The 21,379-nt window shown below is 42.5% G+C and overlaps 1 protein-coding gene across 2 annotated transcripts in view; it reads left to right on the forward strand.

The window, feature by feature from the left end:
- The first annotated feature begins 9,474 nt into the window (after window positions 1–9,474).
- TLL1 (tolloid like 1) overlaps window positions 9,475–21,379 on the forward strand; it is a 200,401-nt gene continuing 188,496 nt past the window's right edge. For both annotated transcript variants that reach the window (XM_029910666.1, XM_029910667.1), the window contains exon 1: window positions 9,475–9,857. In XM_029910666.1, coding sequence (XP_029766526.1) covers window positions 9,701–9,857 — 157 coding nt within the window. In that variant the 5' untranslated portion in view covers window positions 9,475–9,700. The remainder of the gene's footprint in view (window positions 9,858–21,379) is intronic.

The raw sequence follows: 21,379 nt of genomic DNA on the forward strand, positions 1-21,379 counted from the left end.
TTGGTTTAAAACATTCTATTGCTTGCGGGCAATTAAGATTTCAATGATTACTGGAGAAATAGACGATTCCAATTCAACTCCTTTGGACTATTTGAAATGTAGATTTTTCATTCATTGCTTGAAGGTGACATATAATTAAGTATACTAACTAAACATTTGTTCAGTTCAGACTTAGTCAAGGTTGCTTTTTTTTTTGGCAAAGAGGCTGTTGTCTCAGTATTAATATTTTTGTGCAAAGGAAGCTCTTAGTACTGAATAGTCTAGAATTGTAACTAAAAACTTATTACAAAAGCTATTTTTTTCAAGATTAAAATGAAAGTCTTAAACAACCTTTTAAAAGGACCACAGTGTTGTGACTATAAAAGTGGACAATAGACATAGCACCATTTTTATAGATATAACTTATTACTATTCCAAAATGGAAGAACATTCATTGTATTCCCAAAAAACCAACTAAGTTTACAAACTCAAAGTCCAAAATAGCTAATATGGGGTCCTGTCCGGGTCCTGTTGAAGTCAATGGATGTTTTGCTACTGATTTAAGAGGCAACAAGACTAAATAAAAGTTGAGGGCCAAATTTTGCTTGATTTACATATTTTCACAAATAGTTCTATAGGCTTCATGAATAAGGTAAGCAGGAATTGTCCTGAGTGTGCTATGTGTCAGAGGTTAGAATCATAGAATCATAGAATATCAGGGTTGGAAGGGACCTCAGGAGGTCATCTAGTCCAACCCCCTGCTCAATGCAGGACCAATCCCCAGACAGATTTTTAAAATAATATAAATCTACTAGTAACCACTGATAAGTGTATTAAATTCACTTAACAAATACTTAGATTTGGTTTTTTTTATCTGGCAATCTACATTTCCTTTCAGAGTCAGAAAACCTAATGAAGGACAACAAATCAGCAAAAATTGGCGTTTATGCACACTGTTTATTAACTAAAAGGAAGGCAAATTGTCTCCTAAAACTCAGAATACAGATCTATGAGTGTGCTCCAGACAAGTGTATATATAAGATAATCTGACCCCTTTAAGTTTGAACATTGCTTCCCAATTAAGCTCTTCTGGCCCTGGATCTAAATAGCTGTCCACAGCTGCTGCAAATTGATTTATTCCCTGAGGAGAGTCAGGGATGCTGACCAAACACCAGAGAACAGCGGTTTCTGATTTAGATATTTGTATTAAACAATCTGTTTTATGCTTATTTGCTTGTTTTACCATCCATACAAGTTTTACAGCTAATCTTGTGTTTATTTTTACATTTTATATAATATAAGAAATGGAGAGAGGATACAATCATCATATTTTAGGTGTAGCTAGGAGCACTGCCCATTATTAAGGTTGCCTGACACTTCCTATTATTAGACATTGTTTTTACTTACTTATAACTTTGCTGAACTTTAAGCTTTGGGCTGACATTTTCCATGCTGGGTGTCTCCCTCAGACTGATTTATTTATTTATTTATTTTAAATATCAACCAATATGGTCCAGCTATTTTTGAGAATGAGGTCAGGGAAAAAGATGTAGTTTTGCCCATGTTAGAAATTTGTGACCTCTTCTTCATACAGCTGTAGTTCCCCCATGTTTTGGAACAGGGACTTGAAATTTGGCATGAGGGTGGCCTTTCTATCAGGGATGTGCCTTTTGCCATCCCCGTGAAAATAGGCCCAAATTTGGTCAAGTTATAAACCTTTGAAAAATCTGTTGTACATGCTCAGTAGAAACTTCTAAGATTTTAGCGGCTAAATTCCTTGCAGATTCCATCTGCACTGAGCATGCTACAGGGCTGAGCAGGATTTTCCCTGCCATTGTAGATCTGGATAGTTGGTCATGCTAGGTGTAGGTCCAGGTACCTTCGCTGAGAGCAGGGAGACTCTCCTGTGCTCTGTGACCCACCTGTTGGGCCTAGACAGCCTGGAAGAGGAAGCTGCCTGATTTGAATATAGAGGGGACAAGAACTGGACCAGCAGAAGGGGTATGGGGACTAGACTGGGACAAGGAGCCTGCGGGGAGTGTATTGGATTGGGACTGGAAGGTGGTGGGAAGAGGAGAGGGGAAACTGGGAGCTGGGGTGTGATGGGAGGCTGTGCTGGGCTAGGAAACTGACACTGAAAAACAATGGGGTAGGGAGGAAGAGGTGAATTGGGAGGGGAGATGGATCTGATGAAGGACTGAAGTGCGTGGCAAGAATTGGCACTGACTGAGCAAAGAGATTGGGCCAAGGAGTGCGGAGGGTGGGGGATAAGGACACTGAGATTGGGGAGGGAGCCTGGACAGGGAGATTGGAATTGGGAGCCAGTGAGGACATAGGCGCCAACTCCGTGGGTGCTCTGGGGCTGGAGCACCCATGGAAAAAAACTGGTGGGAGCTCAGCATCCACCAGCAGCTCCCTATGGCCCCGGCCCACCCCCCTGCTCCAGCTCACCTCCACCTCCGCGTCCACCTCCTCCACGAGCGGACTGCTGCGTCCTGCTTCTCCCCCCTCCCTCCCAGTGCTTGCGCCATGAAACAGCTGATTCGCGGGGCAGGGAGGAGGGGGAATGCAGCGCGCTCGGGGAAGAGGTGGGGCCGGGGCAGGGATTTGGGGAAGGGATCCAATAGGGGCAGGGAGGGGGAGGAGTTAGGGCGGGGACTTTGGGGATGGGGTTGGAACGGGGGTGGGGCCAGGGGCAGGGAAAGGGGCGGGGGGGCGCGGAGAAAGTTGGCGCCTATGAGTGAGGATACAGGGTGATGGGGTTGTGAGGCACAGAGGATGTGAACAAGGAGCTAGGTGGTGGAGTCGGGGTGGAACTGGGAATGGCTGGACAAGGAGACTGGGAATGGGAGTGTGGAGAGGGTGAGACTGGGACTTGCTGGGCAAGAACTAGGATGAGCTTTTTAGTGGAGATTGGGAGTGACTAGGTGAGGAGAATGGGCTGGGCTGAGGAGCCAGGCATGGGGAAGAGACAGGACAGGGACAGGGCAAAAGAGGGAATAGGCAGAAGAGTCTGCGTCCAATAGATTACACTCCATTCCAGAGCCTGGAATGGAACCCAAGATTCCTGAATGTCACCATTCCTCTGCTGTCAGCAAATATCTGTGAAACCCTCTGGCAAAGCATCTCATCCTCTTCTGGTGTTGGTCCACATGCAAGATGACAAACTACTACTGCTATCAGTTACTGCATTGCTTCAAGTAGCAGAGATCTGTGTGATGGATCTAAAAGTTGCCTGTGCAACCTTAATTTGGTCCCCTTGTTCATATGCATGATGATAGTCTTTAATTACAGGATCACATACTATTTTTTCCATAGGACCCCTCCCTGATTCAGTGCACAGGATGAATCTGCTCTGCTTTATTCGTTGCAGAAGTTGGAAGGTGTATAGAAAGGAGGGAAGAAGAGAAAGGATAATCTCATGGTTCAGACAACAAGGAGTCCCGTGGCACCTTAAAGATTTATTTGGGCATACGCTTTCGTAGGAAAAAAAACACTTCTTCGCATCTGAAGAAGTGGTTTTTTACCCACGAAAGCTTATGCCCAAATAAATCTGTTAGTCTTTAAGGTGCCACCGGACTCCTTGTTGTTTTTGTGGATACAGACTAACACAGCTATCCCCTGATGGTTAAGATAGTTAAATGCTACTCTAGAGAATTGAATTCTACCCCTGCTTGTGACATAGAATTCCTATGTGATACTAGTAAAGTCACTTAAACCAAATTTGTTTCTGTTAAGTACTCTGAAAACTTAGGCCCAAGGTGTCTCAAATTGGGCACCCAAAATTGGTGAATACTGTTTACCTTAATCTCTTTATGCCCCAGTTACCCATCTGTAATATGGGGATAATACTCCTTCACCTTACAGGGGTATTGTGAAAATAAATTCATTAATATTTGTGAAACACTCAGACTCTAGTGATAAGCACCATAGAAAAAAACACAAGGAAATTAATAATCCTGCCTTAAAACCAGGGTTTGAATAGTTTGCAGTAAATAAGGCCTAGGAAACACATTGAAGAATGAGGAGAAAACAAAATATTGAATAGCTGCTCATTAATTGAGCACTGTCTGTTCTATGCACTGAATGAAACGGGGTCCTGTGGAGAAACTAGTATGTGATCATGCAGTTCTTATTTGTGCCAAAGCTTGCCAATTCATAGCCACGGCACCTCTGCGCTTTCTGCATCAGTTATGAATGTAAAAAAAATTGCCTGAGCCCTGACACCTCTTTCATTAGAAATTAAGCGCTGTGATCATGTAATTAAAGACTGTGTCATAATGCATATGCAAAAGAGATCTGAATTAAGACCATACAGGCAATGTTAATTCTGGCATTTTCTAACTTTTGAGTTCTTGACTTTGCAACCTTAATAATGGTCTTTCAATTTTTTGTGTTTGACTATTATTTTACCTTCAACCTCACTGTCTCATCAATGAAGAGAGAAATTGAAACTCATTAAATATAATTTATTATTCATATTTCTTCAGAAGTGTGTTAGGCACTTTCCAGATAAGGGCTGGGATTTCAGGATTTTAAGGGAGAGAGAGCCAACTTTCATTGAATTCACTCCCTTAGGCTCCTTTGAAAATCTGGCCAAAGTCTCTGCCCCAAGGAGTTCATGATTTATGGACCCAATCCTGCAATGGTTTAGGCATATGCTTAACTTTATACTGTAAGTAATCCCATTGATTTCAATAGGACTGTACTGTGCTCTGCATGAAGTGCAGGGGACCACACACACCCAGTTCAGGTACAGAGACACATGCTAGCTCTGCTTGAGTTAGTACGCTAAAAATAGCAGTGTAGCGTGAGCATTTCAGTTGTAGTGTGAGCACCTCTCTGAGTACAACCCCTATCACCCCCCCCCCCCCCCCGGGTACGTACTTGGGCAACTGGCCCGAGCCACTGCTTGTGCTACCCTTAGCTTGAGCAGAGGTAGTGTGCGTGTCCTCACTGAGAAACGTGTGCCCAGCTGCAGTATAAGTATAAACATACTCTCAGAGCTCAGGGCAGAATTGAGGCCTAAGCAGCAGACACACAGACAAAGGAGGAGGGGTATGTGTGACAAAAATGATTGAGCAGCGACATTTCAAGGTTATCTTTTCAGTTCCATGATTGGTGAGTTTCTTTTGTTTTTGTTAGTTTCTTTTGGGGTTTTTTGTTAATACTTTTTGTGGTGGAAGAGAGGCTCTATAGCCCTGCTCCAGTGAATTATGTAGTGAGACAGGATGAAAGAAGTATTCCATCACCACCTGTTTTGTATATCATTTTATACTATAGTATTTTCAGTATTTTTGGTTTATAACATATTCAACATTTTGGAGAAAAGAGGAAATGCTTCAGGTTGGGGTTTTTGTTGTTGCCACTGCTGTTGTGTTCCTTTGGTTGGTTTCCTTCCAGCTTATGCGATCTGTCTCTTTGGCTATGTGTTGGTTTCTTTGGAAACGGCGGTAGGATATATTTTGATTGATTGATTGTGTTGTCACATGGATTGTCAGAACTGTGAGCATTTTGGAGTGGTAGAGACGTATGTGTGATATTTTCCCCCTTCTATTTAAAGTGGTGTTTTTTAAATTGTGCAGCCAGAAACAAGCTATATTGAATATGGAGAAGATTACACTTCTGAAAGTTTTTATTAGGAAATGATGATGTAATAACCAAATTATTTAAGTAAACCGAGAAAATAATTTCTATTAATATGAGGAAGGATTTTCTAAAGTGATTGATGCAAGTAGTAGTATACATTTATTATTTCTCCATCTTACATTTTTCTAGAATACGCATCACTGTGATATCTAAGTGATGCGTATCTTATAAATGGCAAGAGCTTTACATTTAAATCTGAATCATTAACTTAATCTGTAGTTGTTATGGATAACAAACACAAAGCAGATCTTGTCCTGAACCTGTAAATCACATTTACTAGCTCTTCACACATCATACATTTACATTTTATCCCCATCCACTGTGACAGGTGCAGAGGATCTATTTCTATGTCTTTGGCACAGGTATGTATGCCTGGGTCTCTTTCTTATCTTGGTCAGAATTCTACGAGGCAAGCTGTCCTCAAGCCTGCTAGTGGCTGGTGCTGTTCTGATGTTTCTGGTGATGCTGAGGTCAGGGGCAGATTGTCGGCAGGAGGCTAAGGGTGACGTCAGTGCGTACCTTGCTGAGAGAGTTAATCTCCCACTGGCGAGAGAGAGAGAGAGACAGTCTAATAATCATCTCACTGAGGAGATTGGCACATTTGGGATCACATACTGTACACTGTTTTTCCGTGGCTACAAAAGAACGGGCAAATACCACAATTACTAACACTCTGCTGATACGTGTGTGTCTGTAAAGTGTTTTATAGGTTTAAGACAAGTTCTGTTTTGTGTTTGGGATCCACAGCAACTACAAAGAAAATTAATGTTTCAAAGGTAGGTATATCTATTTATATTTGTGTACAGAACTAGGTTTGATTAACAGGACAATAAACGAAATCTGTTTCTCTTAGGGACAAGATTACTGAAGTCCAATTTGTGAACTAAAAAAGTGACTCGTAAAATTTTAGAACAAATATCACATAGTATAATATAAAATAGTAGAAGTTAGGTTTTTGTTCTGATCAAGGCACACAAGCCCCCTCTGTAGAATATTGTATTTGTTAATAGATACAGCCCACCAGTCCAAAATATCATAGGCATAAAGACAAGTCATTATATTTTAGCATTTCTTTGATGGTTTTGATAGAAATGTTCTCTGATTCCTCTTTGTGAGTTGATGTGCCTGTATTCAGAACTGTTAGGATTGCTGGTCATGGAAACTATGCTGAAAGGAGAAAAATAGCTGCTAAGTTTTTCAGGCTTGTTTGTGAGCTGATGTAACACGCTCTTCACAGGCTTCTGTAAACCACAGAAAACTGAACTGCTAGTAAATTGCCTTTTAAGAAATATTACAGACAAATTTTTTAGCAGTGTTTGCTCATTTTGAGGTCTCAACTTTAGGTTGACCGATTTGAGACCAGATGAAGTCAGAGGAAGCTGTTGGTCCTCCTCGCCTCTGAAAATAAGGCACACAACTTCTTAAGTTGGGTCCCCTGAAATTGAGGTATACAAAATTAATGAATGCTTCTGAAAATGTTGACGTTAATTGATGTTTGACGCTGAATGTGGTATGGGGCAGCAAGCTACCACTTACAACTCCTTCCCCGTTTTAATTGCATTAACTGGGGGGCAGGGTATCTATCTATAGCACTGCACCAGAGCAACCAACACCCACCATTCATTTCTGAGGAGTAAATGAATCTCACACTGATGGGCTCAGATAAAATAGATTGACATAAACTGGATAGCGGACAGATAGATGTGACTATTCTTTTCTTTTTTAGTAGCCAGGATTATGTAGTCACAGAAAATACATTAATAACTGCAGTGAAGATAAGAGGCTATTTTAATTAATCCAGTTTTGGCTATCAGAATCACAACCCCCAGTCTCACATTTGTGTCTCCTGCTCCTCTTCCCCAAACTTCCACTACCTGAAGAAGAGCTCTGTATACAGTTTGAAAGCTGGTCTCTCTCACCAACTGGAAGCTGGTCCAATAAAAGCTATTACCTCACCCACCTTGTCTCCCTAATATCCTGGGACCAACAGGGCTACAATAACACTGCATACCTTCCTCTCAGACAGCTCTAATCAGCAGCAGCCACGGCTTGAAGGTAGATCGCACATCTAACTTTCCAAACACTAAGCCTTGAGAAACAGCATTTGCTATAGTACTGAAGTTTAAGAAAATGAAACAAGTGCTTATAAATGTTCAGTCCAATCTGATTTTATTTATAATGACTGTGTCCCTGTCTGCACTGCACAGGAGCAGATGCATGTATCCTGTTCACATGCTAAGGAAGAAGGGACTATCTCTTGCCTGGGGAAGTTGTTAGGGCATACCAGACTTTTGAGGGCTCTGATGTAAAATAAAGACAGCATCTTCACAGTCCTTTCAACAGTCAGTGTTAAATGTGACACCATAACGAGATTTGAACAGCAGAAACTCCCAGCTACCTACCCCTCCTCTCCTCCACCCTCCTTTCCATGGAAATTTGTAAAAGGAGGAGGAGTTTGTTAGGGAAAAATCTCACCTTAGTTTACAGTTTGAGGCGTGACTGCAGGATCGGACTCACTCTGTCTCAGAGAGGGAGTTAAATGAACACATGGTATTTTTATCGCTTTATTTTTATTCCAGCAGCACGTTTTCTTTCTCCAGGTTGATCGGCTGAAAGGAGGCTTTGGTGTTGATCCGTTCTCTCTGGCTTTAAAAACAACAACAACAACCACCCACCAACAACTCACCCTCACCGACTGCGAGTGACTGAATGCTCAGGCTGAATTATACAGTCACATATTGAAGGCAAGGGAGGAAGAGAGCGAGCTGGCGCTGCTACGTTTGCTGCTTCTACGGGAACTTTTGAAAATAAACCTTTACAACTCTCCTTCAGATCCACGTGAAAAAAGCAAAGCCGGACTGCAAGAGCTCAGCGTTGCCTGTTGCAATCTGTAATTTTACGTTGCATTTGCCTTTTTATTTTTAATTTTTTTACTTTCATTTTGGAACTGCTTCCCCAGCTCCTTGGCTGAACTTTGGAGATCAATGGACCTTTTATATCTCCTGCCCGTATTTAAACAAACTATGGACGCTTAAATTCCCCCCACCCCCGCTCATGGGGCGAACGCTGCACGACCGCAGTAGAAGGAGAAACACACAGGCACTTCTTTAGAGACAGGGGGAAAGATTGCAGTGATTTCTCATCCTCATCTCATCCTCACGGATTCCCCCGAGTCTCCTTCGCTGCTGAGAGTTGACCCGTGTGGTGTTTTATCTGATTCCCGCAAGATTTCCCCCCTCTTAAAAAAAATACCATGCGTTGCTTATCTATAGAGAAAGCTATATGGAAAGAGAGGTATACAGTGAGTGCGTATGTGTTTTCATAAGACTATCAAGAGAGCAGATCAGAAGCAGCCCGGATCCTGACCCTGATTGTATGAATAAGTAAGCAGGATGCTGACGATTGTTAGTTGCCTGTAAGGTTTTTATAAGCTGGGAGGGAGGAGGAGTGGGGGGGGGGGAGACCAGAGACACAGAGCAAAGGGGGGAGGGGGGACGCCCTTGCACTTTTTCTCTCTTTCTCTCTCTGTTCCCTTCACTGCTGCTGCTTCCCATCACTGTGGTGGAAATTATTGTTAGCACCCCTCTTCTCTTTCTCTTTCTCCCGGTGGCAGTTTGCCGATGTGCACACCGGATTCATCTTCCCGCACCAGCTGCAGCAGCAACGGGATCAGCGGAGCTCTCGGGAGGAGGCAGCCGGCGGAAAGGATCCTACTTGTCCTGGCCCCGGAGCCCTGGCAGCAGCGGTGGAAAGTTTGGCTGGGGGCTGACAGAGGCGAGAAGACGCCCTGACAAGCGAGATCCCTAGTCAGAATACAGCCCCCCCCTGCGCCCACCCAGCCGGCAACTTCTCCCCTGCAAGGGGAGCGGGTGGAGAAGGGGAAGCAACATTCTCCTTCTCTATGGTATGCCCATATGACTGGGGATACCTAGAGACCACAACATCTCAGCGGAGCCTTTAGGTGGAGAAGAGAATTTTCCCCTCCATCCCTTGCCTTCCTGTATCGGTCCAGCGTGGACAGCAGCTCAGTCCTAGTTCCTCTCTGCCCCCTTGCCCACCTCTGTGGTAGAGGATGAAAATGCTTTGCTGGAGGGTGGCGTTGTGGCTGGCTGGGTTGACTGCCTGGGGGAAGCTCTCCTCCTGCTCTGGCCTTGATTATGACTACACTTACGATTTCAATGAAGAGGATAAAGCTGAGGCGATAGATTATAAGGATCCTTGTAAAGCCGGTAAGTGATTTCCAAGGCTAAAACTGTTACCCCCCACTCCCTCCCCCAGGTGGTGACTTTGTCTCTTTTTCTTTCCGATGTGTGTATAAGCTGGGAGCTCACCTGCTTCCTCCTCTTTGGGAGGCGAGGCCAAGGGGAAGTCTGGGCGGCAGCAGCAAGTGGAGTTGGGCTCAAGTGCTTTGCTGTGTCACTCGGTGGGATTTCTATAGACCTGCTTTCTCAGGGCTTAGAGTTTCCACTTTCCTTGGACTTTACAACTGTGCTTGGACGACAAAGTGCTTTGAGTGCACTTTTCAGCAGATGCTTCTTTTTTTCCCCCCTGCCATGATTTATTAGAAAGCCTTGAATAAATCCCAGAATTGGGCTCGTTTCCCCTGCTCTCCGGGAGACGTTTCCAGTCACTGCAGTCTTGGGTTGGATAGAAAGGAAACCTGTAGAGAGGCTACTGGACACAACCTCATTCCTTGTTATAGCGCTATCAGAATAACTGGTCCATGGGGCTGATCGCTAAGTACAACCCCCTTCAGCATCCCCCCCCCCTCTATTTACAGCGCAATATTGTTGCTGCTTCCCATCGGCAGCCACTTGATTTGGGAACAGCTGAGAAGAACTTGGAAGTTTCAAGGCCACTTTAAATATTGAAAGTGGATGATTCCAGTGAGATTAGCTCTCGTGCGCCTCGCCCTGCCTTCCTTGCACAATCAGAGCTACCCTTTGAAGTCAGGAGGAATGTTGGCCGTCCAGAAAGGCAGGATCAGGCCCCACATACCGCGCTGTAGGTTTGTTGGCTTCTGCTTGAGCGCCCGGGGTAGCAGCAGCAGCAACCCCCCCCCCGGCTGCCACCACGTGAGGAGAGTTCCTGTGGCCCCCTCCTCCTTTCAGCAGCCTGTCTGGCTGTCTCTCTTTTCTTTCAACCTGTTTCTTGACCCATTGTCTCTTTCTTCCATTGTTAACGGCTAGCACTCACGTTGAGCGATTACTAGAAGCAATACGCTTCCCGTGTGAGTGTCTCGGTCTTGCACTAAAGAGCCACCTCCAATGGGCGGCCTCTCTTTCCCCATCCTCGGCTACCAGTTGAAAGTGTCTCCCGGCTTTCCGTCACAATTGTGCCGGGCTCTTAGTTAAGGAGCAGCTCTTTTTGTGGATTGACTTTGATGGTCCATTGGATGGTCTCTTCAGACTGGTTTTCCTATGTGTATTTATGCCAATGCTTACACAGACAGAGCTGGAGAGGAGAGTGAATGGGAGGGGGTGGGGGGATTGCTACATTTAAACCACATTCGTTGGTTGTATTCACTATATAGTCGGCTAGTATTTGTTGTGGTTCAGTGTAGTCAGGTTGGTAGCCACAGCCAAATAGAAATCTGGGCTGTCTGTATTCTGTATACTGATCTGTCTCGAGAAATAACCTCCTTTCTTTATTCCCAGTTAGACTTCTGTCATTTCCCGTTGCAAAGGGAAGACCTGGTTTTCTATAGTATTTGCTGACTGGGTGACATTGGTTTTAAGTTTATAGGTAAGGTTCTGTAAGTGGTTTGAGTAAAATAATATCGGGTCCAATCCTACTTCCATTAAAGTTAATTGCAAAACTCTCATTGACTTCATTGGGACCAGGAGCAAGCTCACAAGTTACTTAAATGAAAGAGTGTACCTTGTTACTTGCAAAATATGTTGTGGACACCTATTCTAAAGTCATGGTGGTTGATTCACATCAGCCTTGGTGTAAAATAAGTGTTTTGGTTTTGTAGCTGTCTCCTTTGCATTAATTAGTTATTCTATATCCTGAAACCTAGTTCAGCCAAAGGTTGTGTTCTCTGTGTGTATGTGAGTTTGCTGAATTTGAGGAGAATGCGGTGAATATATATGCCAAATATGCAGACACTGTGTTTTTCTAATCACAAAACTATTCCTTTCTGAGGTGTGAATTGCTAATATTCTTTGCTTAGAGCTGAGGAATGTACAAGTTCAAAAACAGCAGAATCAGCTACAAACAAATCTTAATTTACTCCCATTAAAAACATGCAAGAAACTTTGTATAAAAAAAGACAGTTACCTACATTTTGACCACAATTGATTTGAATTCTTTTGATGTTTTCTGGGACAGGTTTTAAGTGAGATTTCATTCATTTTTTATTTCGTAAGAAATGTTTTTGTCTACACTCAGTGAAGTGAAATGCTTGTAGGTTTTTTTGTACTTTTTGTTTCATTTTATAAAATTATGCATGTGTGAGTTTTAAATAAGTATCATAGGTAGGAAAGAAAAGGAGTTGTAGCTGAAAGACAGCTGGAATGTGTTAAATGTGTCAGCTCTCTTTTTTGTTCCATTTTGTTTTACTTTTGAGAAGGCAGGAAGAAGGTGACTATTTGGGTCCAAATTAATATTTCATGTAAAATCATCCATGAATATATATTCAGTCATTATAATGATTAAAAATGAGCCATTCTCTTACTTCGGATCTTACTCTCCCTTAAGTGCTCAGATAATAGTGATGAGAACCATGTAAGGTAGATGCATGATAGATTTACATGTGTATAGTTCCCATTAATCTTAAACTGAATCACCTCCATATTTCTCTACACATTCAATATCCTCTTTAGTTTTTGAATGTACAGTAACTGTGAAAACGCAAATGCAACATACATACCATTGTATATTGGATTTGTACCATCTATTTGAGGGTTCTTTTCCAATCATTGTGTATACATGAGTAATTCTCCATGTATGAAAATGAGACTGATACCCCTGAAAAAGTTTCACTGAACATTTTCTACGTTTGAGCTTCCCTAAATACTATAATAGTCTGATTACCCATTGCTGAGTACCCACTGAAGTTAATAGGAATTATGGATGCTCAGCACCTTTTAGGATTATATCCTAAACTTTTATTCTCTCTTGGTCTGATTCTACTCCCTTATTCCGGTTGAGTGGTAACTCTATTGAAGTCAATCGGACTACTTCATTAGTAAAGTTCCACCCAATGTAAGGAAGGGTGCCAAAATCAGGCTTTGAGCATGGAAGTACATCCAGGTTTGTGTGGATGTGCCATGGGTAAAGCAACAGGACAAAATAAAATAACCTCATCCAGGAAATGTATTCATTGCAAACTAAGTATGTATATTTGATATAATTGAGGTAGATGTTCGCTTTTTTTGCTAGACCTTCAGTGACTATAATTAAGAGTACACAATTATTTTCTATAAATGTTTATGATGAGGACAATTATGTCCCATACTTATATGGATTTCTGCTCACTTCTTCTACATGAAGAAACACCATAAAACAACTAACATGTTACATATTAACATACTCCAAATATTCAGGAATTAAACAGCAGATTTAGGAGAGCTAGCAGAGTAACATTACCTGTTGTAATTTGTGAGAATGTGGAGGATGAATTCAATATTTGGGAGTTCCTTTTGTAAAACAAGAGCAAAGGGAGGAGAAGAGGAACATGAAATAAATAAGAACACTTTATAATAGCCTTTCAGCTGGAAGACGTGCTGATTACAAGGGCTTAACTTGTCACATAAAACTTATGTTTTCTGACCAAACACAACTAAGGCTTCCTTAACTGCATGTTCGATTTAAAAAATAAAAGTGGGCATTTCCGTTCTGCTTTTCTCCCAGTCAGCCGCTATCATTGTGCTGTCATTTTATGACTAGCTGCTCACTGTGTTTTCATAAGAATATATAGGAAAATGTCCATAATTTCCCGATCCAATGCACACCATGAGGCAGATCCTTAGCTGGCGTAAATTGTCATAGGTCCATTGAAGTTAATCCTCCCCGCCCCCCCGTCTTTTAGTAGGTTCTCTTCTTACTACAGTATCAAAGACACCGGGGGGGGGGGAGGCGGGGGGCATATACTCTTAAGGAAGAGTATAGATAAATGTACTGCAAACCCACTAGTGAGAGGTCAGTGGTTTTTGTTTTTTGTTTTGGGGTGCTTGTGTGAATGTGAATCTTCTTGCAGATGTGATTTCTTTCCAGGGAAGCAGGAAGAATGGGATGCACTGAAGACACTGCTAGCTAGGTTCAGATGCTTCTATGGCTTGTGTGGTGAAAAATGCTATAGAAACAGGAAAAATACCCCGCACAGAAAGTACCTCTGCATTATGACACATCACTCCAACTTAATGAAAGCGGAAATACACACATCACAAGTTCTGCAGACATGTGGACAGAGCCTGGGTTGGTAGGGAAAAGTCTTGTTGGTGACTATTAGCTCATGTGCATTTACAGCCCAAACTTCAGATATTATGTGCAAAGAAAGCATAGCATTATTTTGTTCAAAGCATCCTGAGAACCCTACCATAAGTGGAATCAATGGCAGAAGAGTCTGAGAAAAAGGGATGCTGACAGTGCTGGGCTATGAGTGGAACATGGCACTGTAAGAAGGCCATGTTAAGCTTGTGATCTGTGTGGTTTCTCGTGTGTTTCCCTACTGACCTATAGCCTATGCATGAATTTTGATTCATGTCACTTCCCCTTCTGACAAGCACCCTGGCATGCTGAAACAGTGGGATGTGATGTAGCACAGTTTCTGTGCATCTGATGCCTCACATATTTCCTTGTTTCTCCACAGGAGAGGAACATATTGCCCTCAGTGCTTAACACGGTAAACTTCAATAGGGCATTTTGAGTTCAACTTCCAGATCTAGTTAGCTGAAAGTTGAAATACTGAGACAGTCTTCATTACAATAGCAGCAGTAACCCTGTGAAGGTGCTATGAAGAATCTAGGAATGTACATCTTATAAGAAGAAGCTTTGTATAAATGGGATGTTACTCCAGAAACAAAGTCCAGTAGTCAGCAATAAAGGGGTACTGTCCACCTTGTCACATCTGGACAGTTATTTAGAAGTTTTTCTCAGGAGTCCTGCTTGTTGTTGTTTTCTTTTGTCTGATTAGTACAGCAGCAGCATATTTATAAAGCAGCCAAAACCAAGCTTATAATAAACACACCAGATAAAATCTGCAGATATGTGCTGAGACACACAGTCAGTGCATGTATAACTTGCTTTGATTTTGGGCACCCAAGAAGGTATTTTCTTTTGTTTTGCTAATAAAAATAGCAAGGAATAATTATCTTCAAAGAATAATAACAATAATCATCTTTACAGATGGGTAGTTTTGGGGAGTTAATGAGGTTGAGAGTGGCTGGTTAAAAATAGTGTGTGTAGAGCAGGTGGGGATGGGGGGTGGTGGTCTAGTGATCTGAGTATGAGAATCAAGAATCCTGCTTACTATTTCCAGTGCTGACTCCTTTAAGGTCTTAAACAAGTCACTTGATTTCTTTGCTTCCATTTTTTTAAAAATCTGGAAAATGGGGATGATAATACTTCTTACCTCACTGGGTTGTGAAGCTTGATTATATAGTGTTTTTGGAAAGTGCTTGGAACATGAGAAGCATGAAAAACACAAAATAATAGGATTATTATTATAACATGTCATCTGTAACTCTGCAGTCTATCTCTTGTCTATTGATGTCATAACACCTTTTGCAAAAGTTGTTTTTTGAGATTATGAAACATATGCGGCTGGAAGACTGTTGTTGGGCTGTGCCTTGTATTCTGGCATACACATCTTTGTTTTTCATGTACTGCAAATGCTCTAATATGCTCTTGGGTAATTGGGAAGTCTTTTAAAGTAACTTATTACACGTTTGAATCTGTTGTGTAATTTATACGGTGAAGCTCTTTCTCTATATACTTAAGTGTTGTTGTAAATGATGAGAGTAGTCCTGTGCACTATTTAAACACTTTATTTAGAGAATGTAATGGTCATAATTTTATATGCCAGATGGACAGAATTAGTCTGAAGTCCTTTATTTTTCCATAGGACAGATACAACATAGGAAGAAGAACAGTAGTAAGCTCCCTTGCATAGCTTCTCAGCTTTGATTTGGACTCACTTTGATTGATTAACAAACTTAATTTTAAATCAGATTTTTTCCTGCAGTTCAGCATTCTTTCTTTCTTTCTATTATACCATGCCCATTGCTGTGGAATCCCAGCAATTTACATATATGTGTGAACATAAAGGTCTCCTCTCAATCTCTCTCCCCTGCCCTCCCCTCCCCATCCCTTAGTTAATAGGATTTTGTTGGTAGTAATATTTTGGGAAAGCTAGGTTGAAAAAAGGGTTTTACATTTCAGCTATGTGTCCGCTGTATCATGCCGAAGACTTAGGGCGTGTCTACACTAAAAACTTAGATCGACCTATATTAGGTCAATTAACAGCCACTGCAGTCCACTCTACCCTCCTTGGTTTAGTGGTGTGCATCCTCACAAGGAGTGCTTCCACCAACCTAAGAGGGGCAGTGGGGGGATCTGAGAGCCTGGTCTCTCAGCTCCGCTGGCAGCTCCCTACTGGGAGCCCAGCTGCCCCATAAGCTTCCTGGCTCCCTGTTCCCTGCCAGGAGTGGAGGAAACCACCTGGGGCTTCTTGCCTCCCTGTTCCCCGCAGGGAATGGGATCCAGCCATTGGGGCGTCTTGGGTCCCCCCTTCCCTCTCGCCTGCTTCCCACCAGGAGCCGGGCAGTCTTGTCAATTTCATGCTGGAGCCATGAAATTGACAAAACAGCCAACATTCCCAGCCTGGTGGGCGTGGGGGCAGGGAAGAAGCCACCCAGGGCTTCTTGCCTCCCTGTTCCTTAACAAGAGCAGGGTCCAGCTGCCTGGGCTTCTCGCGCTGGCTCCCAGCTGGGAGCGGGGTATAACCACCCCGGCTTCTCGCCCTGGCTCCCAGCCAGGAGCTGGGTCCAGGGGCCCAGGTCTCCAGGGAAGCGGAGGGCAGCTGGGCTCTAGCTGCCCAGCTTTCTTGTCAATTTCATGGCTCTGCTGGAGCCCTGAAACTGAAAAGAGAGCTAACTGCAGATGTAAGTAACACAGTGTTTACATACACATTGCCTCGCCCTAACTACATCAACATAAACCCTACGCCTGTCATGAAAATGGAGTTACTGTGGCCGTGGCTACACTCGAAACTTCAAAGCGCTGCCGCGGCAGCGCTCCCGCAGCAGCGCTTTGAAGTGCGAGTGTGGTCGCATGCCAGCGACCACACTCCACCTCCACAAGGAGCACTGTTTACACTGGCACTTTACAGCGCTGTAACTTGCTGCGCTCAGGAGGGTGTTTTCTCGCTCAGGGGTGTGAAAAAGTTGCAGCGCTGTAAAGCGCCAGTGTAGCCATATCCTAAGTCAATATAGTAGGGGCGCTTACATTAGTGGGACAAGGCTGTAGTGTAGACACTGACATAATTAGGTCAACGTAAGCTGCTTTATGTCGACCTAACTGTAGTGTAGACTAGGCCTTAGTTTCACATTCAGATCACTTTCCACAGGGGCTTGATTCTGAATGTGCTTACGCCACTGTAAATCAAGAGTGATTCCATTGAAATAAGTGATGTCTTTTCATTAGATATAAACTAATGAAAAATAAAGTTTATAATAATTTGTGCAAGGTTATAGTGAAATTGCATTTCACGGAAGGGACACTGTAGCAGACATTGTTTTAAACCTGTCAAGGGTGGGGAGAAGGTTCTAGGAGTATTCAAGAGCAGAATTGTTTCCTGTCTGCTTGAGTCTTAAGGATCTAGCTGCTTTTACCAAATTCAAAAAGAAAAAAAAATCTAAGCCACGGGTTCTCAATTTTTTTCATAGTATGGACCGCATTTGACAGTGTATCTTATGGGCCTGTCTCCTCCCATATACAACTGTATTCTCCTCGTCCTATTCAGAATTGTACAGATTTCCTCCCCTTCCATTCTTGATCACAGACAACCTCCATTTACATTAGCATTACAAATCTTTGGCAGCTATAGCAACTGCTTACATAGAAAAGTAACACTAGGAAAGTATTTTGGTATTTTTAGCTCTCTTTGTGAAGAAAGTTAATCATGTCAACTTAGCTCTTCATTTCATCTCCACCTTCCATCTGATCTGTTCTGTCCCTTCCTCTCTCACTGTTTTCCTCTACAAACTTCACTATTGCCTGCTCTTCCTTTCCCTCTGCACAGGCTTCCTTTCCCTTTGTTGCTTTCTCTCAGTTCATACTGCTCAACCACCTTGTCCTCTTCTCCCCTTGCTCCCCTTGACAAACTGTCAGAATATTCCATTCCCTTCCACCCTGCTCCCGGGATTTTCCTTTCTTGCTTGTGGCTAGCAGCTCTACTTCCCAGAGGTTGCTCCTGTTTCCTACCATCTCTTATGTAACATTGTCTCCTCCTAGTACAGGCAGCTAGGCTGGCTCTTCATCTTTGTTTCACCTGCTTTTATAATCCCGCCAACCTGCTTTTATAGTTCTGCCAACCTTTCTTTCAATGAAGAGACTAGGCAACTGTAAAAACATTTGGAAACAAGGAGGAGGAGACAGCAGTATGTGACCAGCCAACTTTTGGAGGTGCTCAGGGCCACCATCCGGTGCTCTGTGGACCGCCAGTGTTCCACGGAGAACAGTTTGATTATGACTTTTCCTACATTTACCATGCTTACTCATACAAATCATCCTATGTGCATGGGTAGGAGTTTGCAGATTTAAACCATGTGAATGCCTGGATCTGATCTTTGACAAACGTGCAAGAGAGTGAACATTTAACCACAAGCTCTCAAAGAGACACCAAAATGCAGGCTTGTGGGTTTTTCCCTTCAATATTTAAAAACACAGATTGTCAGGATTAAAAGAGCCAGAAATCAATTTTGCTCTAAAATAGCTCCTAGAATCTTCTTTTCTTGAGGTATGTGAAAAATGATGCCTAAGGGATGCACAGTGTGTGTTGTTGTTTTTTAACCAGCCACTCTGCAGACTTTACATTGTTAAGATGAAATCTTTTGACAGCAGGACCAATAATTGAATACATAATTGATTTTGAAATGTTTGTATTAGCATCAATAACTATAAATTATGTTACAAAACAATTTTATTTCATAAGGTGTCAATATTCTGTTTTTTAGATGTTTTCCAAATCATGTAAATATATAAATGCTCTTACCTACCTACAATTCCTGTGCTGCTTGAAACAGATCTACAGATTTTAAAAAGCAATTGCCTAAGAAGCATGTATATTTGGGGGCAGGGGGTTAATTTAAAAATAGATATAAATCAGACTGAAAGAAAAAGACACCCCGGGAAAAAAGTTTTACCTCTGGTACACCATGATTATAACTGTCTGTCCTAAAATGTGACAGAATATCTGTATTTTCACATCTCCTCAGGGTTCAGAGATTCCTTTGGTCACTATTCTGACATGTTATTGACAATTTCTGTGCTTTTAAAAATGTAGTGAGGAATAATAAGCACTGAATGTGTTGTCTAATCAGCAAGGAGTCCTCAAGAATGTCAACATTAAGCAATAACATGTTAATTTAAAAATAAATTTTCATTGCAATTGAGAGCAAAAATCTGAGGCTTTAAAATGCTGCTGTCCTTTGTGGGTTTAATGTACATTTAGGCCCTGATATCGCACAGATGGATCCCTGCACCCAGATGGAACTAATGGGTCTCCACTTTGGTAGTTCTCTTTACAGGAGTGGGGCCTTACCTTGTAGTTTAAAATACCAGATTATGGAAGAGAGGGTGAGGCATGGACAGTGAATTAGGCTTGGTCTACACTTACCCCCCAAGTCGAAGTAAGGTACGCAAATTCAGCTACGTGAATAACGTAGCTGAATTCGACATACCTTACTTTGAACTTACCGCGGTTCAGACGCGGTCCACACGCGGCAGGCAGGCTCCCCGTCGACTCCGCGGTACTCCTCTCGTTGAGCTGGAGTACTGCAGTCGACGGCGAGCACTTCCTGGTTCGATTTATCGCGTCCAGACCAGACGCGATAAATCGAACCAGGAAGTTTGATTTCCAGCCGCCGAACTAGCGGCTAAGTATAGACCAGCCCTTAGAATAATATACTTAAGGAATAACACAAATGGACCACCTTGCCAATGTTAAAAGTAATACATTCTTATAACATCTTTTAACTATGATCAAACAAAAACATGAATTTGTTAATGACATGAGATCACTAAGAGTATATTTTTAAGATGTCTAATTTTTGGATGCTCAAAAGTGAATAATTATATAGACCAAGTACTACAGTAAAATTAAGGGGAATTTTGTGTCAGTCTGAACCTGCAGGAATTCCTCACTGTCCATTGCAAATGAATTAATAGAAGAAAGAAGCACAATTTTGAATAAGGTTCAATAATGCCAAGAATAATGTCTAAGTTGCATAGCTTCTGCATATTCCCACATGATGTCCTCAAATAAGCTATGAAAGGAATTTCAGATGGTTCTTACATAATATCAAGGTTTGTTTCAGCAGTTTACTAACACAAGCCAATTATATTTGGTTTCATAAAAAGTAGTTTTAGAACAACTCAGTGGGTGTGAGAACATGATGATGATCAACTGCCCAATTTCGCCATCTGGTAAAATTCCCTTATTGCATTTATAACAAATTTGCATACATTTTCACAGGCATCCATGAAATAGAATTTGTTTCTTTCTCAAAGTTGATACTTTAATTTTATTCTTTGGTTCATTTTTATTTTAGGAGGATTTTTATCCACTACTGGCCGAGTTGATTAAACCAATAATTAATTTTTTGATGAATATTTCTATAATTAACATAACCATTATGTATGTTCCTAGTCAAAGTGCAGGATACTGGAGCACAAATGGATATTTTAGGATTTTTGACTTTTATTGACTGGAGAATCCCCATAACCAGGGCCGGCTTTAGGAAGTGCGGGGCCCAATTTGAACATTTTTGGTGGGGCCCCGGCAGGGATGACTAAAAAAAAAAAAAACATATTAAAAAAAGCTTTTCATTTCTTAGCAACCGGTTCCCTATAAAAAGTTCTGATTTAAGGAATGTGCCACAGTATGTATTTTTTGTACCAATAGGGTTACCATACTTCCGTATTTTCCCGGGAGGAATCTTTAAATTTAAAATTATCCCGGACGGTGATTTAAGAACCAAAAAGCCTGACATATCCGGGAAAATACGGATGTATGTTAACCCTACCTAAAGTTCTTTTTTAAAAAGATGGGCCTGAACTAGAAATGAGCTCCGTTTCATATGTGTGGGTCCCCGCCACTCCCTGGGGGTGTGCTAGGGTGACCAGATGTCCCGATTTTATAGGGACAGTCCCGATTTTGGGGTCTTTTTCTTATATAGGATCCTATTACCCCCCACCCCCATCCTGATTTTTCACACTTGCTGTCTGGTCACCCTAGGATGTGCACATGTGTGGGTCCCAGCTGCTCCCTGCCCCCCTCATTGAAGCAGGTGTGCAGGGTTACTGTCCTGAGAACTGCAGGGCACCAGTGGACATGGGGCTGGCTGGAGGTAGGGCAGGAGCTGACTGGAGGTAGAGTCTGGCTGCAGGCAGGGCAAGGGGTGTGGGGCTGGCTGGAGACAGGGGGGTGTGGGGTGGGCTGGCTGGCTTCAGGCAGTGCCGCAGAGGGGTGCAGCAGGGGTTGCAGGGCTGGAGACAGAGAAGTGCGGGACTGGCTGGCTTCAGG

The sequence above is a fragment of the Terrapene carolina genome, unplaced genomic scaffold (genome assembly GCF_002925995.2).
Source record: "Terrapene carolina triunguis isolate 2854851 unplaced genomic scaffold, T_m_triunguis-2.0 Scaffold66, whole genome shotgun sequence".
NCBI lineage: Eukaryota > Metazoa > Chordata > Testudines > Emydidae > Terrapene > Terrapene triunguis.